General features: G+C 31.1%; 1 protein-coding gene across 1 annotated transcript in view; it reads right to left on the bottom strand.

Annotated features, from left to right (window-relative positions):
• Positions 1–20579, bottom strand: part of LOC131846388 (CDC42 small effector protein homolog) — a 52335-nt gene that overhangs the window by 20118 nt on the left and 11638 nt on the right. The window contains exon 2 of the mRNA XM_059195664.1: positions 1134–1554. Within this exon, the coding sequence (XP_059051647.1) occupies positions 1134–1275 (142 nt within the window). The 5' untranslated portion in view covers positions 1276–1554. The remainder of the gene's footprint in view (positions 1–1133; positions 1555–20579) is intronic.

Raw genomic sequence — 20579 nt, 5'->3', positions numbered from 1 at the left:
AACAATTACTAATAGACATTAAATAGTAATATATATAATTACTACTACTATAATACATTGAATATAATGTTTAAATATACATATAATTAAAAAAAATATATATATATATATGCTATTAAAATCGCATCATGAGGAAATATTAAATGAAACGCATGATATACTACTTCAAAAGCAAACATTGTAGTTGTAAAACACTATATAATAAATAAATCTGTATTAAAATAAATTAATATTATGATCCAATTCGGGAGAGGAAATTATACTTAAAAATTAAAATGTAACTTTAGGCAAGGTTCCGAAGATACTAGCAGCGTTTCCCATTTGAAGAGCTATGTGACTATATTTTAGATATAGCTTTATGAATCATTTTTTATATCTCAGGGTAATTCACATAACATCATCTAGTCCCAAATTAAGCAGAGCTTTTATTATGCGTACTAGACATCTGATATAAATACATATATAATATACATAGAAACACCCAAACTGATACAAGCAATCATACTCATGAATAAGAATGTTTGTACCGTGCAAGGAAACGAACCCACGACTATTGGAAGTAAGATGATGTGCTAAACCATTAAACCACCGAGGCTGAAATTGCCGTTATTCATTAGTATTTTTACTATATTACCAACATAAAAGATATTAACGTCACGTAAATAGTAGAGTTAGAGTTACTTACATATATTGCATTCTACAAAACGATAAAATGTAAATATGTAGAATGTACGTTATTCAATAATTCGCCGAATTCATATTACGATTATGTAAATTCGGCGAATTGTTTAACTTCGTGCTTTGTGTACACAATACGCAAGAATGATTATCTGAAATGATTGCACAGTAAATAATCATGGCAGTTTGTCATCGTTTATACTATTGTTTTCGTAATAATTATTTGAGAATTAAATCCACAAAAATACATCTAATTATTTTAAAAGGTTTCAAATTGGTTAGAATAAAATAATTAATTAATAACAATATCTCAGGACAACTCACACAGAGCCATCTAGTCCCAAGCTAAGAAGAGCTTGTGTTATGGGTACAAGACAACTGATAGAAAAACTTTTTTTGTGAAGTGGACTTCGATATCCATGTATTTGGAATTAAAACAATAAAAATTAACTCACCTATATGTCCTGTGTGTTGAAAATTTGTCGGTGCACCGATCATAGATCTGTCTATTCTCCGGCGGGTGCGCTGCGCCTGCGCAGCCGGCTGGTAACAGCACGCGAACCATTGCAGCCAGATTTCACTACCGGTGCTTGCCATTTTGTATAAATTTAAATAAATGTCCACACCACACACGTGTAGAATGAATGACGACACTAAATCGAAGTGTTTCTTTAGGTTGAAACTTGTATTTTCTTGTAATATGTTTGTTATTGACGTTTCTCGAAATCTAGTCACCAAAATAGTATTCTTCAAGGCTCCGTAGTTCTATATTTGATGTTAACAGATCGACATCTCAATTTTAAATAACGTCGCAAGCTCTCGTCTCAGATGTGTCTTTTCTTGATAACGATGATATCATGATTCCACTGATAAGATCTGTAATAAAAGAAACAAATAAGGTAATGAATACAAAACTGTAAATGAGATTGCTTAGAGCCATTACGGCACTACTAACGATTTCATTATTGACATGCTGATTGTAACAATTGTTTCGTAAACAAACGTAGTTTAGTTAATCGAGTACAGTAATAAAGTACTTATTTATTTACTATTATCCTAAAGAGTAGTAAGTAAACAATAGACTTAATAAGCAAATATACCAACAGATATAATGAGGCATTACAACGAGTGTAATACATTAGTAGTTTATCATACATAAAAAAACCTACTGTATTCGTGTTGTGCCTATATTTCGTAAAAGTTTGAAATTTATAGTTAAGTTATACCTACTTAATAATCAATACTAATTACGTAAAATTAAAAATGTAGTTTTTTCTGTTTAGCTTTGATTTTGCGGACGTTAATCACAATTATTTAAAGTTATTATTATTATTAAAAAAGACTTAACCGATTCGAATAGAATTTGTAACATATCTTTCGTGTTTGTTTAATTTCAATGGGTTAAAAAAATTACATTGTAGTTAATTTATTCCAAATAGGTACAAAATCGGTATAAAATTGCGGACGTAGCTAGTATAGTATATATTTCAACAAATACCTAAAACTAGTGTTGCAATATTGCTGATGACAACTAATTAATACCTATCATATTTCACATAGATGCTTATGTATTTGACCTAAATAAAGTTAATAAAATGTAAAATTCAGCAAAGAGAAACGCATACATTAGAATTTTAAATGTTTCTAACAAGGAATTTATTTTATCTTCACTATGTAGTATCTAGTTTACTTGAGAATACACACTACCACTATCCACATAGTGAGTGTGAATTTAAGTAAATGGGGCTCATGTCACGTTTATTATACTGTATATGCAGTATTTTTGTGTGAGCTTGTATTATATGTATATACAACCTGTGATAGATATACACCTAGATCTATCGCATTGCCCAGGCATCGAAACTCTAAAACACTGGGCGTTACTCTTTCTTAAAAGGTTTGTTATAAATAGGTTTCCTTATTATTTTTTGAAAACAGGAAAATTTACATAGATACAAACATTTATGCAGATGTAGGTATTTAGAGTAAAACTATATCTTTTGTTGATATATAAGCATTATTATCATTTAACATATGACAAGTGCCAGTAGATACATCTGAGACCGAGATAAGAAGATAAACGTGATGGTCATGAAAATTGCTAGTGGATCTAGTATGTGTTTTGTGAGTTGGTCACACTGACAGCGAGAAAGCGATTTGATTGCCGTTCGCTTAGATCTCCAATGTACGAGGAAATAATTTACGATGACATTATATTTGATATGGAAGTTTTCTATCAATTAAAATTGTACACTGTTGTAAATTTATTAAGTGTAATTTTGAGTATTTAAGGAAAGTACCTAATTGATTTATGAAACATCTTTCGTCATTTCGCGCTCACTAATACGTGTAATGAAATTGTTTTATGGATTTAGGTGTGTATTACACAAATCCATATATCAGGTTATTGTAATAAAGTATAAAAATACATAGACAAAAATTAACTATAGGTATTTATTTCGTATCATTAAGCTGTACATAATGATACGAAATAAATACTTATTTATTCTGCTGTAGGTACATAAAATTGAATACCTGGCGGACTTAATGCCTGATGGCATTCTATACTAATTAACCGTCGCACTGGACAGACATATTATGGAACATATAAGTATATAAGCATATTGCTTGATGGATATTATTTTATTTTTAAATTTTACTAGCTACTTGCTCCGGCTTCGCACAGGTGTACATTTATTATATATATAAACCTTCATCTAGAATCACTCTATCTATTAAAAAAGCGCTTCAAAATCTTTTAAAATTTTAATGATTTAAACATACATAGGCGACAGCGACTTTCTTTTTGTAATAATCTATTATACATCGCTGTCATACTAGTTGCATTTTCAATTATCTCCGCATTTTTCCTCACAAAACCCATAATACCTTTCATTAATCAGGTAAATCAGATACATCCGCTTCAGTAAAAAAAGATAAACATTATACCAATTAACAAAAAATATGAACCAATATACAATTGAAAACAAATTCCGTCCGAAATTCAGTCTACTATAATTTTGTTGTTTCAAGATAGTTCACTACTTACAATGTTTCTTTACTTTTATGTAAAAACGTGAAATGCTTTGTCATAATTCTGATTTCTCGCTGCATGTAGGACAACTGCCTTACGTATTATGTATTTGATCTTATCGCTGTCACTCACATCTGGTTTTAGTTGATATTGGTAGAAAGGTCTTAGTATCATGTTAGACAGGTAGGTAAGTAATGTATAGTATCACTCTACGTAGAAATTTTGCATGCATGTACAGTACAGTCAACATCACTTAAATTCTTACATTTTTGTTAATTAGTCTATCATAAAGTTATTTTTGGTATTGACGATATCAACCGCGATCTTTTCGGTTGTTGTCGGATAGCAAACCACAAGGCCACGATATTTTTAAAATTATGCTATCAATAAGTTATTACAAATATATGTACAAGGGATTTACACCGCTGATAAGTTATAAATGTGGCGAACACATTGTTTTGGTGGAATTTGGGAGGTAGTAACAAAACGAAACCTGTTTCCGTGAACAAGTGACAACATTAATAACAAACACATTGACTTCCTGACCTTGATAGTATGACTTTCAGCTTTTTTAACGCCGTAAAGAGAAACTGAATTATTTAACACAGACTCAAAAATACTTATTCATATAGGATATTTTGAGTCACTTCTTTATTTTTTATTTGCACGACAGAATAGTTTTCTTCTCGTATATATTTCTGTGTAGTATATTCTCTACATATATATAAAATGTTGGTTAATATTTTAAAATATAATATGTACTTACATAATTATCGGATCTCTAATCCGAGTAAAAATAAAAAATATATTATATACTACTAACTATATACTTTTGTCTTTCTGCATATGCCTACAGGTGTAAACAAGGAGTAACCTTACACTCGCGTTTCTTCTTCTATTCATCTCGATCTTAAAACCAATTTGTTGTATGTTTGATGTGTTTATAGTAATTTAATTTAATAAGAGCTTAAAAGGTGGTATTTATATAACGTAAATTGGTTTAAGGAGTACTAAAGTGGATGAACCACTTTAGTACTCCTTAAACCAATTTACGTTATATAAATACTGATGTGTTTAGTAATTTAATTAAAAGTGCAAAAATTGGGATTTTTATGTAACTAAATGGTAAACAAGCTGATGACCCACCTGATGGTAAGTGGTAACCGTCGCGTATGTACATGAAAAGCACCACAGTATCAGGTGATACCCGTGAACGTACCTTTCACGATGCCATATCAGAAGATAAAGATATCATGCCTCCGCAACCTGTAGTTTCACTGCCTTATCGCACTCTTCAACCGGAACACATATAAAGCAAGCTGCTTGGCAGTTGAAACAAATCAGACAGACTTTGTACTAAGTTCAAGTTGGTGAGATAATTTTTATTTGCTCATGCTAATGTACATACTTTATAAAGATAACATATTATATGTGATCTACATACTATACGATCTTCTACTTGTAAAATTACCATATTTTGATGAACGAGTGAAAGTAAAACTGATAGTCTATGGATCAATGGCGACGCCAGCGCCCGTGGCTGTGTCGACCTCCACAATAGCGAAAGTGTTCTCTTGATGACATTGAGATACATTGTTTAGAACAGAGGTTTTTCTTTATAGATGATAATATAATGGTTCACCAGCCTGCGCTAAAAGTTTACGCTGTTATCCTAGCGGGGCACCAGTGGAGGATCATAAGATGAACATGTGGTCAGATCAGTTAGCACATCATGACAAATTCACCAGGAGTTTATTACGATGGTTTCCAGGGGAACTGCGTAAAGGTTAACATGGTAGGTTGACATGGTACTTTGCTAGCAATGTGGTTGGTCCACATTACTAATAATACCCTTTCCCCCTTGAGGTTTCATTTGCCATCTAAGCTATGTATTTATTAAAAAGAAATATATTTACGTCCCTCATTTTTACAGTAAAAAATCATCAATATTAAATTACTGTGACTCAATATTGAACAGTTTATTTATGTATTAGGAATATATTATTTATAACAAATGACTAATAGCTGTCGTTTTAGACTAAAAACATTGTTTTTTCCTTATAAAAACAAACAAACTTTTTTACAAACGCATTTTGTCAAATGGAGTATATTGTCAGTTACTGTTTCATTAAGAAAATACTTCGACTTAAATAATTTAATTTATTATTGATTGATGATTATATATTACAATAATAATCATTAGTATAAACTAATAATATTTGCTCACAATTATACCACTAATTGTTAGCAAAATGATAGGGACGCAAACTACTTGTAATAACAGTAATAATAATTTATTCAGTATAGCTAAAGACAAGAATACTAATATTGCGCTATAAGCTGAAACATTGCAGCGCTGATTTTCAGCGGAGCCACCACTCGATGAAAGTTTCTTTAGTAGACAGATTAATATGTTATAAAAATAATCAACTGTTTTACGTTATTGGAATAGAAATTAACCCAACGACCCATCTGATGGAAAGTGTTGACCGTGATTCACATAAATAAGCAGAATTACAGAAGAAATAAAATACATTGTAACATCCTGGTGCCGCCGGTATTACAATGTATTTTATGTTTATGCGTTGCTATTTCTTATTTATGGGAAAGGTGAGAAAAGGTGTTATGTCTCTGTACTCAGTAATTTCACTGCAGTATTTCACCCATCGTACATAGAAAAAGAGCCTACATACTAATATAGCAAATGTGAATGTTTGTAAAGATGTACATTCGAATATAGACAAAACATATTACAAGATGCTGTATTAATTTTTATATATATAAGTTAAAATTTCACTTTTTTTTAATATTGGTATTTTAATTTTAATTTGATTAATAACTTTAATATTTTAATTTGTTTTTACTTTTATTGCTATTTTTTGAGATCGATGTGTGGAATACAACTTAATAAACGAATTAAAAAAGTCAAGGACGTCTGTCAGGGATGCCTGTGGATAGTATAATATTAAAGAAAACGAATAATATATGGATAATATAATATTAAATAAACCGCGAATTGTTAAAGTTAGTAGTCTGGTAAATTCCAAAATAACCCATAATGTTAGTTTCAAATTTACCAGAGTTTTATCTAGACAACTTGCAGTGTAAAGTGGAGGGAATACTTTATGGATAGCGGGATGTACTAATAAAACATATGCAATCAATAGTATCTGTGGAATAACAATAAAGTAACCCAATTAAGAAATTTCCGCGCGACATATAAAAAATTCTAAACATCGGAACGTTCGGCGACGTTATAAATAAACTTTCACGTTCAGTACAAATATTATTATAAAAATATAGTTCATTGGGTAATTAAGAATAATGAAATGGTAAATGAAGTATTTACCTAACTAAGTATTAGATAGCTCGTGACCACGTCTACTGTAACCTACACCTCGAAACTTCGTGTGAAGTAGGTAAATACTTTATTTACCATCTCATATTCGTACTAAGAACCGATTAACTCGTATAATAATAATATAATCCATGGAGGAATTGTTTTTTTTATTAATTGGGCTATTTTACCGCTTATCGTCTACAGAAGCATATATTTTCTAAGAATAATATATTTTCTTCATATGATTAAAGGTAATAAATTTTTAATTCAGTTTTCTTCCACTTCATTAATTCAGTTGGAAGAAAACTGAATTGTTGTTTAGGAAGAAAACTAAATTGTTTCTTCAACTCAATGGGTCAATGTCATTTAAATAAATGAAAGTAGACTTATCGAATCGCTTTGATATACATATATATATATTTTATGATTTTATAATGAATTGGGATCATAGGAAATACCCAATAGTTCCATAATAGGTAGAAGTACGAGATATATAAAATGTTAACATAACTTTTCTTCATTTTTACTAATTTTAAATTCTGCATTTAGTACTCTCTTTCCATAGTACTATTAGCATCTTTAGGAATGAACATTATAGTCATATTTTCTGAATAAATAATCAATTTCTTACATTTAAACTCCGTCTCCGTTAAATTTCACATACAATGTAACCATGTCAGGTCAACTTCAACGCGGTCCCTCTCTGGAAAACATTGCGATTAATTCCTAAGGAATTCGCCACGATGGACTAATTGGCCTGTATTCATCCTCATTCTATCTTCCTTCCTGATGCTAGCGTAGCTGGTGCAGACTGGTGCAATCCATCCCAATGTCTTAATTCCGCCAAAAATGTTGAAGTCACATACTACATTGTGAGTATTACATTAACTAGGACTGGTATGAAATATTCCACTGTTTATTATTCATCGAAATTAGTGTCGTAGACTCATTAAAAACTTGTCTGTGGTTCATCGGTTGGTCAAGCTGACGTTATGAATTTTAAATATCGAAATCTATCTATATTCATTAGGGGTCAGGGTAAGTAGAACTAAACAACATTCGACTACCTCGGTAGCTTAGCGGTTTAGCACACTACCTTAACTTATGATGGTCGGAAGTTCGATCACCGCTTTACATAAACAACTATTAACATTGTACCAATGATTACTAATCATGAGTCATGTATATTGATATTAGTTTCGTTACCTTAACAAAAAAAAGTAGCTATAGAACAAGGTCTGCTAAATTTAGGGCTAGATAGTATTTTATAAATTGTTCAAGGTAATTTGTTTAGTATGATTAGTTTTTTTGATATAACTAAATATTTATAATGAATTAAATCATGGATTATTTTTCTGTCGTAAATATTAATCATTGAATTCCATTGGTACTTTCAATATCGACAGTCTCAGTGGTCTAGTGGTTTAGCACACTGCTTTACTATCCGATGGTCGTGGGTTCGATTCCTCGCACGGTGCAAACATTTGTATTCAATCTATCTATTGTCTAGTCTAGACTAGACCATAATTATTCATATGAAAACTAAAAATCTTTTACTCCCTAAAAATAAAATATATCCAAGTCTTAAAAATAAAAGTAACACATAATGAATTTCTTATAAGTATTTTCTAAGTTTCAAGCTATTATTTCACTTAATGCTTGAAAACTTAATACTAAAAACATACACCGCCAACTCATTGTAAAAAAAAAAAGAAATTGTCGAGATGAAACATTTATCTAAACGTGCATCCTGAATTTATGAATGGCGTCGACTCATAAATTCAGGATTTATGGACGCTACAGATAAAATATATGCGCAAAATAATGTGTAACAGACAGCAAAAGTATTTCAGCCATTTCACATTGCAGCTAATTTGTACTTTCTTGTATTTATTTATGCTGTACCCGATGTACGCTGTGGTAAGTGCTTGAAAAACGTTGATAATCGTTGTGTAAATTGATACGATCAACTAATTTTGATTTCCCCATCACTATTGTTCCGTTTCCATTTGTTTATCGATTAAACGGTTTCGATTTAACAGTTTCGCTAATTTATAACGTCAATGTCATTGGTTTCACTATCTATTAACTTATTGTTCTTAGAGGTTCTTGTATTATCAATTGTAATTTGAAGGCAAATTGCAAGAAAAATATGTCGATAAGTCTAAAGTCTATACTTAAAAAAGGAATGTTGTATGTGTAAAAAATATATTTTTCGTCCGTTTTTTAAATATTTCTATTGGGTTAGAATTGGTCTACTCTGTTATTAATATAGTTAAAAGTGTATTAACACGGATTATTTTATGGTAAATAAAGGTATTTACCTCTCTGATTGCTTTAGTTACTATGACTATTTGATTATATTTATATTGATTTCTAAAGTTAGTCTTTCTTGTGTTTCTAAGTTTTCTAGTATGGCATTGCATATTAGTGCAGTGTCACTATTTTTTTTATATACTACTATAGTGGCTATTTCAGAGGAGACGTGTGTATTATCAACTAATATTGCTTAATTAATAACTTTATTTTATGGTTGTGCTATATGGCACTAGAGGTCAACACACACAGACTTGCAATATAAGTTAATAAGAATTATAGAGACATAAACAAAAGAAACGGTGCCGAGTGTTAACTGAGAACATTGTATATAACTAAGTATATATGTATATAAAGTAGCTACATAATCTTAAACAATATGGTGCATAAGGTTTCTTTCAAATGAACAGCAGTCAAGTTTCTTGGCTCAATCTAAATTTGTAATGTGCATATTACTTAAAAAATCTTATATTAAACTAACCGATCAGGCAAACGCTGTTTTGCCATATAAATAAATTAAAGTACTCATATCGCTATTAATAATAGAAGTTGATGGTAGAATAAAAAAAAATTACCAATATATTTTCTTGGGGGTATGAAAAATAGTTTATGTCCTATTCTCAGATGTAGTGAATATACACACAAAATTTCATAAGAATCGGTCAAGCCGTTCCGGTTTTGTAAGCGGCTTTTCGTTAAGTGTACTGTGAAAGGTCTTTCACTATCTTATCCCACAATGAAATTACATGATAAGAGGCATGAAATAGCTCTGTGATAGCCACGTATGAGCGGTACAATTAGCGTCATAGGACACCGTGATGTCTAGGGGGAAGGGGACTTTAGTAATGTGGACTAATAACCCCATTGCTACCAATGAACCAAGTCAGGTTGACCTCCACATGGTTCCCCTGGAAACCATCGTCATAAATTCATGGTGAATTTACCACGACGGGCCAACTGACTTGGTCTCATGCTCATCTTGTCATCCTCCATTGGTGCCCCGACAGCGTAAACCGTTAGCGCAGGCGGGTGCACCATTTCATTATCATCCATAACAATACCGTGATGTATATATTGCTGATAGTGTAAGACCGTTTACCAATGCAATTATATAAAAAATACACAATTATCTTCTTCTTAATTGGTAAAACATTTACACAAGCGTCTATACCTACTTAAAAAACATTTCAAGCGGTCAAATTCTTGGGATAGATATTATTATTTCAACAAGAGTTCTATCTACTTGTCGATTGTTTAGAATAGTTTAGATCTATGTTATTATCTTAGAATAGCTATAGAATACGCATATGTTTACGTTATACATTCTGATCTGATTCTTATACACTCGTTATCTAGGTAGAAAAACAATATTTTGCCAGCACACTAACTAGCAATCTTATATTTAGCATCACAACACAAGAATTCTTTCAGCACTTGGAATTACATAAAACAATTTATGAGTAATTTTATTATCTTAACTTCAAATGAATTATGTTCATAATTTTCTACCCTGAATTTAAACTAGTTTAGTTTTTAGTTACTATAATGATTAATTAGTTTAAAAGTAACTATTTGCTTCGTCCAGGTGCTCATATTTTGTGCGATTTGTATATATTAATAAAAATTATATTTCTTTTTTGCAGCATAGGGGACAAACAAGTTTGCGTGATTGTAAGTGATTACCGCTTCCCATGAGCACCCGCAACACCAGGGGAGTTGCAAGTGCGATGCCGGCCTTTTAAGAACGAATTAGCTCTTTATTTACCTACATCACTCTGGAATATTATACTTTTAAACAGTGAAAAGTTTTCTCAAATCGCGTAGTTGTTTTACTTATAACAAAATGCGCTTCCTCTCTGTATAGTATTGTTATAGATTTGATTTATAATTCTATATTTTGCTATTGCTAGTTTCGTAATTAATATCTTACAAAAATGTCAAGAGATTAGTAGGTTTACTTATTAAATTATTTTTTTCTTGTTCCTTAGAGTATTTACGAATTTTCCTTATTGTACAAGATATTGTATCTGTTAATTTTATCTTAATGTAGATAGAGATTACTGATCTATGTACACGTAACTAATGTGACCATACATTTTTTGACCGAAAATGCACATCGGTATATATATTGAATGAAATTCTTCAATTCAATGAAAATCTGTTTTTATTTATTACTAGCTGTTCCCGCGACTTTGTCCGCGTGCAATTTAACTTTATTTTTCTAAAATAACAGCTATGTTACTCGTTATTATCAGCTACCTGCCAAAAAAAAGTCCCGTTAAAATCGGTCCAGCCATTTCAGAGAATGCCCGGCTAATCTCCATATAATCCAGGACATATAATGTACTAAGATGTCCTGGATGTTATTCTGTAATTTCACCATCATATTTCATCTTCTACTGAAACACAGCTCTCAAAGCAAGTTGCTTGGCGGCTGAATATGTAGTGTACTGCCCATACAGACGACTTTTTACAATGACAGTCTACCCCGTTATGTGGGGTGCTTGGGTTTAATTCTAGACTCTACCATATTTCTTGCTTGTTATTCTTACTTACAATTTGCAACCGTTCACGTACGACTTGAATTGGAAATCTGTACGTTATTTATATCCAAACAAGTCCTATGTTGTAAACAGGACGTGTAAGTGGAATAGCTGTCTAATTGTCTATGCCACGTTGTCTCGTTTACAAATGGCCGTCTATTCCTGTCTTGTTATCTCCTGCAGCGAAATGCGGCTACGATACTTGCTCTCAACATACCAACTTTACATTTTTAAATAACTCGATTTCTTCTAGTACCATTTGCGTATATCTATAATATAAATAGTATAATGCAAGTCATTATTTCTTTCTTTTTATGATTATAAATAATACAAAGGTGTTAGACACTGCTTTTACTTGGAGAATTTCTTACGTAATATTTATAATTATACATAATATATGCATTATTAGTTCTTTGTGATTTTAAAGTACATATTGTTTTCGTAATATACCTATTATACTAGGCGTGTTTTCAACTTACTTAACTTGAAAAAGGTAGTTTAATATGTCGATCAGTTTTCTGATAACTATCCATAACTCGAGTTTTGCTTTTTAGAACCTTACATGGCGTTATATTAGATCTCCAGAGTTATATACCTGGTCTGCGATATCGGTACATATTTTTTTAAGGAATGATATTCGAATGGTGATTTGCCTGCGCTAAGGCTATACGCTGGCGGTGCACCAGTGGAGGATGATAAAATTATGATTATGAGGTCAGATCAATTAGCCCATCGTGGCAAATTTACCAGGAATTTAACATGACGGTTTCCAGGAGGAACTGCGTCGAGGTCAACCTGACATGGTACATTGTTAGCAATGGAGTTATTAATCTACATTACTAACAATCCCCTTCCCACCATTGGGGTATATTTATTGATCAGGAAGAGAAGTGTAAAGTAAGTGTAAGTGAAATCTCCTTTCTATTGAAAATACTACACATATATTCAACCTAATGATAACAGCACCGAGAAGGTAAGAATCTAGTAAAGTGCATTTACAAATACTACTTTCTGTGTCAATCGCAGGTCATTTTATTTTATTATCTGAGATGTCGATAGATTTGGTATACGTACATACATTGTCTTCGATACGTATTATCGTTAGGATGCTAAATCTATGCAATGCAATATAGAATTTACATTTGTATTATGTTTGTTAATAAGCTCTTATCATTTCGATGTACTCACTAAAATGGCTACTATTTGCATGGAAATAGGATCGTCTCGCCGCGCTAGATCATGTATGACAGATTTTCTTACATATACTTCTTAAATATATATAATATTTTAAATATTTTACATTATATTAATTTTATGAACAGACGCACACGACTTTTTACAATGTAATATAATTATATAATTTTATATAGGCGATGTATATCGCCACCGACGGCGGGCCGTAAAAAGTTTGCCATTCCAATTTCTTAAAAAAAAATAGGAGTTAAAAATATGCAAGCGTGTAATAATAGTTTGGATGTACGTAAGATACGTCCCGCTGTCTCTTTTTCGATTCTTAGTCCCGAGGTCTGATTATGTAATAATGTTATTAATCATTCTTTATTGTAGAAAATAGGCATTCAAATGACATAACATATATATGTATGTATGTACCTATAGTAATTTGTAAAGTCAGACATTCTCCATATACTGTATATAACATTATAATTGCCCTTTGCTAAATTTACACAGACAAACAGTCTCGTTCCAAAACGATGGGTAAACTTGACTTATTCGCAAGGCAAACAACTGGGGAGCGTGGGGTGAACCACCTGATAGCTGACTCATCGCTACAGTGACCCTTCGTATTAAATACATCGGAATGTTTTATTTTAGGGTGCGTTTTTGGAACGTATAATGTTCTAATAATAATAACTCAGGACAATTCACACAGTGCCATCTATTCACGGAGTAAGCGGAGTTTCTACCATGGCTACTAAAGAACTGATAATAATACAGTATTAAACATTACAAACAATCATTCTCATGGTATTCATGAGTACGATTGTTTGTAAAGTTAATGTAATTTATTGTTTTTACTTGGTTGGGGCATTGATATTGTACTTTAATACTCACGAGGAGCATTAAATAAAAAGATATCGTGCAAAAAGTGAATCAGTTTTCCTCGAAGATAAAGTATGCTAAATCGCTTGAACACAAATCCTGGTATTACCCTTAGTAATGTCTATGTAATATTATGGGAGACTTAGTAAAAAGTAATTTCTCTCCCATTGGCTACCAAGCAGTCTGATTTGGATTTTTTTCTCTTTATTTATTTAGGAGCTTAGCACAATACTGAGCATGTTAGCTCCGTGTTGACTTCTTAATCAATTACATAACATCTAAACTTTAAATTACTATAAAGACAAATCTTACCTACTTTTATCTACAAATTTATAAATTACTACCGATTCTTTTGATGCAGGCTCTATAAAATACTATGAAATATTCCTAAATTAATTTTGTTTAAATCTTTTTTTAGTAAGATTTGCCTTTCAATGTTGTTCTTGACGCATTCCATCAAGAAATGTTGAACATCATCAATACCACCAAAAGTTTGACAATTAGGGGAGTCTACTCTTTTCATCAGAAATCCAAATTTGTTTGATGGAATGTGTCCTGAACGTAATTTAAGTGCTATGACTACATACTTACGACTAAGGTTAATGTTTTGGAACCATGGGATACGAGGGGGTTCAATTTTCATAGTTCTGTACCATATGCCCTTTTCCGTTGATCTTTGGAAACTTAAGAGTATGAAGTATAAGTATGAAGAGATATGGCAATCAGTGTTTTTGATTGTAGTATTTCTGAACATTTATTTATTGAATTAGTTATTATACCTAAAATTAATGAATTATTTTTAATTATATCTAATACCTTTTGAAACCTGTATCATGACTCCACTACTGCACACAGTGGCATAAAAGACATATTATAAAAAAAAGATGTTAAGTCTGACAAATATTTTATTAAAAAATATGAAGTAAGATATCTCAAAACTTTAAATTTGGTCGTGAAATTTTACTTCATCTAGTGTGGTTACCTCAACATTCACTCATAACAACGAAAGGGAATAAATAAATGTATTGGAATATCTCGGAAACCTTCGAATCGTGTTGACGATATACTGCGGTGTTCAAAATTGAACCATTCTGTATTGATATATGATTTAAAATAACTCCAAAACAGTTGTTATTGTGAGAATATTGTGGTTCGATGGATGCGTTGTTAGAAGCCAACTGAAATACATAATAAACAGGTAAGTTTGTACTATTTGTATTCATAAGATCTATCTTAAAAAATTGTGTTTGATTGATGATTTTAATGTTTTAACCTTAAAATCGAATATCCAAATATGTCTTAAGACAAAAATAATATACGCAACAACTCTTTAAACTGCTGGACATATTGCAATAAAATTTGTATAGAGGTAGATTATAACCAATTAATATATAGTAAATTTCTTTACCCAAATGTACTATGTCGTAGGATACAGGTAATTAAGTATAGTTTTATATTGAATACTGCCAATAAAAAATAAAGATGACTCAAGTCTGTCACTTGAGCGATATGTGCTCGCTATCATTATTACAATAGTCTAAAACAAAGTCGCTGTCTGTCCGTTCCTATGTATGCTTAATTCTTTAAAACTACGCAACGGATTTTGAAGCGCTTTTTTTAAATAGAGAGACTGAATCTAGAGGAAGGTAAAAAGAATATAAAAAAAATAAGATAGTAAAAAAAATATAATACATGTACACCCGTGCGAAGCTGGGGCGTGTGCTAATTGCCTATAAACACCATTACAACAGAAACAGTCATCATAGACTATCAGTGATTTTTTTCAGACTTTAATAGTTCATATACCTACGTAAGTAGGACAGATTTTATTCCGCTTTAATACCCCATAAATATTCAACCAGTGGAAGCGATACGCAAGAAAAACCCTTTATTGATCGATCACAAAATTAAGCTCACGTTTGAAGTTACCCTTACCACAAAACCATTGATGCATTCAATTTAGTGTGACCCGTTCGCCGTGTGCCCTTTGCCTATGCGTAATCGATTATATGGGCTGTTAAATCGATACAGCTACAATGTAACGAGTAAATATGAAGTTTAGTTCGGATCGGATTAGAGTAGAGATTAAAAAGCAAGCATTGGGATATTAATAATACTAATAATAATGTATTTATTATAAGGCATACTTGCTCAGTTTGTTAGTATTACAGTATTCTTTTATAGTTAATGTTAGTACGTACAGACACAAATTACAGAAACAAATATTAAATATAAATAACAACAAAAATAAATATTAAATTAAATTATTAGTGACCACAGTTATACGCTTTATGAAAATTAATTTTAATCTGTTTGTGTCTATATTATCTGCCTGTCATCTAATACTATTGGATAGAAATGAGAATAATTTACGCTGAATAAACTATAACTGTATATTTATATCAAAAATGCATTGGCACTGTCTTGAAACATTCAAGGAAACTTAATATATTTAAAAATATAAATAATTGAATGAATTCATAAATACATCGTATATTTATGACGCTATAGAAGTGATAATATAATAAACCTTAAAACTTAAAACCAACTTGAATAATCAAGTTTTGTAAACAAGGAATCCCTCTTTGTTTCGCTTCGGAATCAACTGATTACTCATTATAGTCCTTAACTATATAAATGAGGCATTCAAATGCTTATTGTGTAGGTATTTGTAAAACAAGTTGCCCATTTGATAGACATTTCCATGTACAGTATATGCATAGCACAACAGACGTCATAAAATATTTTGTGATGCCGTGGTGTCACTCCACGGTGTGGAGAGGGATGAGGGGTATCAAATCTTCGTAACTAATAATTTGCACTGCCACAGATACTGAACCTTATCATATTTACATAAAACAAACAGCTAGTAAACCAAGCCGCTTGTTGCAAGGAATATATAGACTACTTTGAACAAAGATTCCTTCAGGAGAAAATGTTCAATCAATTGCTTATCTATTGTTTAATGGATACAGAAATGAAATAGTGCAACAGACTATTAAGTAATCTACAATACTGCTTCCAATATAGATTGCTGAACACTTCGTTACAATAAAGTCGATGTAGGCATTTAATTGTACTTGCTCTTTGTAGCTACAAAAGCATTTCATGATGCGGGTTTCGTAACAGACGATACCATCTCGGCGGTAATGACTTACGGAGTTTTATTTTGATAAAAAAAAGTAACAATTGCGTCATATGATGATCTCATTGGAAGATAATCAAATTGAATAGAGCGCATTTAAGTATAAACGATTTGGCAATTTGAGACCTATATGTTGAGATCTTGCATTCGTTCTACGAGATTTCCTGTCTGGAAAAGTATTGCAGATTTTTATATACCTCATTATTTTACGTATCTCTCGTTTTCATCCACTTGCATAACTCATGTATGCTTTGTTCCAAACAGAGTTTCTTATTGCAGTATATTTTGAAGTTAATACAATAAAAGTTACATGATTTTTTTATTTATTCGTGTTTTATTTCTACCATTTTTTTACCATTACCATTGTTATATGCATATTACGGTTAAAGTAAAGTGACTCTCAATAAGTTATTTGAGTTGAGGCATTGGGGTCATACGAAATTATTGGATTAAACCTATAAGACTTAGACAATTAGTATATATACATCATTATAAATATCTTGTATACCGATAATAAATAGATGTGCAAAGAATATGACCATTGAAACCTCAATTCAATATTTTTATACACTATGTTGCGATTGTATTACTAAAAGAGACTGCGTTAATTGTTATTGTTATTATTTACTACTACATCTATTGTTATATAATACGTTTATTGTTTCAGACAAATATGGATCTTAGTAATGTGAATATAAATGTTATATCTATATACGTAAATTTAGGCTTTCTGATCGATTAAGCTACGGCTAAATAAAGAATCCTTGACTTTTTAGACCGAATTTAATGAGGAAAATGCATTTAAAGTTGACTATGTTCTGTTTTTACAATCGACTTTAAAGCAAAACTTCATTAAATTTTCAATTCATATGTATTTCTTTATGTGTGTGCCAGAATATTTTTCTAAATAAACTGATATTGATGTTATTATTATTTGGCAGCTGGTGCTTTTTATGTGGTCTAATATAAACTTGAAGTCGGGTCTTTTGGTGACTTGAACACACTTACTAATTATTTTTATTATTAATCGGGTCTTAACACGAATAATTTTATGGTAAATAAAGATATTTACCTCTCTCGTTAAGACCCTGGTAATAACATAAATAATGTGTATTAAATAAGAAAATTTAAAAATCACTAATTATTGCAATCCCTAGATTACTTTAGTATTTTTTTAATATACCACTACGCAAAACATATTAAATATTTTTCAGTATTATCACAGATAACATAATATTACATACAGATACCCCATCCCATACAAGAAAATGGTTCCTTCCTAACTCGGGCTATTCTTCGGGCTATTTTATTTCGCCGCCGTAGCCGCTAGATGTCTCTAGATCTGAAGCAGTTCGGATTACTAGTGGGTGCTTAGTAACAAAGCACGAAAATAGATGGCAGTCAATTCAGTCTACATGACATCTGTTTTGCAAAGATAGGTATATACAAGATATGTAGGTAACTGTATCGTGTACCTCATTAGGGACGATTCAAGATTCAATGTAAATGTGTAGGTATAATATCGTTAGCCGATACCCTGCAGATATGGCTTATGTGCCAATGTATATATTATGTTATAGTTTATTCTACATTCCATGCCTATTTTTTTCTCTCGACGAAGATATGTTGTAACGCGTCTGCGCTATACGTATAGCCCGATTTTGATACGTTTATACTCGTACGTATCAAAATCGGGCTATATGATTTTTTATTTCAATCGTTATGTGTAAGAGACTGGTTTTAGCTACAATGAATTTACTGGTATATACCTCATGTATTCTACGATGTACCCCTCTTTTCCCTAATGAGAATTCCGCTATATCTTATATATAAACTTCGTATCACAGTGTTAGTTGCCATATTTCTCCCACATTTTGATGAAATTTGATATGTATACTTGCTAGGTCTGAGGTAGGGTTGTTATCTATTTTTTATACCCCTAAGTCATAGGGGTGGCCTACCCTGAATTTTTTTTTTTGTATTATGGACAATTTTTTATTTATTTATAATGTTACATACACGCCTAAATTTTGGCCCGTCTTTCACCAACCCCTATTTTTAATAGCGATATTCTTACAAATATTATAAATGCTAAAGTAACTCTGTCTGTTTGTCTCGCTTTCACGCCCGTTACACGTTAGAAATGTGTAACGGGGGAACACGTTACTTAGTACGAAATTATGTATATTACAATAAAACTTAACGAGAAAATATTATAATGATGTCACTGGAACACTCATTGCTTTTTATACCGTCCATTAGTCGCGATTGATGCGCGAGAGGCGCGCTCCTATTGGTCGGTCGGTGCGGTTACCGCGCGACGCGCATGCGCTGTACGCTTAGATGAGTCTCACGGCACGGGCGTAAGTACTTACTATGTAATATGTATACATATGGGTGTCACAAATGTTTTTATTACAAGTAATATTACTCTATTATCTAAGCCAGTAATGTGTGCTTATTTTGAACTTGATAATATTCAGAATTACTTGTATACATAACTTTCGATATCTACAATAATAATATCTTTGATGTATGAAAGAAATGTATGTACCTACATTAAAAGATAATTTTTGACATGTATAAATGTATGAAAGAAATGTATGTACCTACATTAAAAGATAATTTTTGACATGTATGAAATGTATGAAAGAAATGTATGTACCTACATTAAAATATAATTTTTGAAATGTATGCACCGTACAATAACAATACACGTTAAACATCATACCACAGAGTCATACGCAAGTTAAAAACAAACTGCTATGATATTAATGAGAAAGGAAAATCAACTTTATGGTATTCGAGTTAGGGTCGATTTATCTCTTTTTTTTAAATACTATTTTAATCTTGCCAGTATTCAAAGACAACTACGATTCGTACTCGATATTTTAAATTATTATGTAATCGATTTTTCAGTACAAATGTAAATAACCAACGACACTAATAATGTACTACTATATTCCGTTCTTTGAAACGGAACACTGCTATAATACAAAATAATGAAAATTTACTGTTCACAACGACTCATTAAAAGCATCATCGAATAATGCGCTGTAATAAAATCCTGTTATCGATTATTTAAAAAAATCGATAATACATGTATTTATTTTTAATATGACAACACTTCATACATAAGTATTATTGGAAATAGTATTACTTGCTTGTTCGGCTATTTTTAATTTACTTAAAATTTTTTTATATGTTTAATTTACAATAATGATATATTAAGTGCTTATTATTGGAAAATATAAAAAAGACATTTAATTAGGCCGATACAAATGACAACAATGCCATCTATGAAAGCATTTTGAAAACATTGAGCCCCGTATTAGCACTGATTAAATTAATTAAGTACTGGAAAATAACAAAATGAGTAAATATATGAAAATTCTCCTGCATTATTTCATTTTAACATGTATATATAACCTTTGAAAAATTGATTAAACATTTTTGCAAACA

The sequence above is a fragment of the Achroia grisella genome, unplaced genomic scaffold, assembly GCF_030625045.1.
Source record: "Achroia grisella isolate CSIRO2021 unplaced genomic scaffold, CSIRO_AGI_Agris_v1 utg511, whole genome shotgun sequence".
Taxonomy (NCBI): Eukaryota; Metazoa; Arthropoda; class Insecta; order Lepidoptera; family Pyralidae; genus Achroia; species Achroia grisella.
The sequence above is the reverse complement of the archived record's forward strand: the minus strand, read 5'-3'. Positions and strand labels throughout refer to the sequence as shown.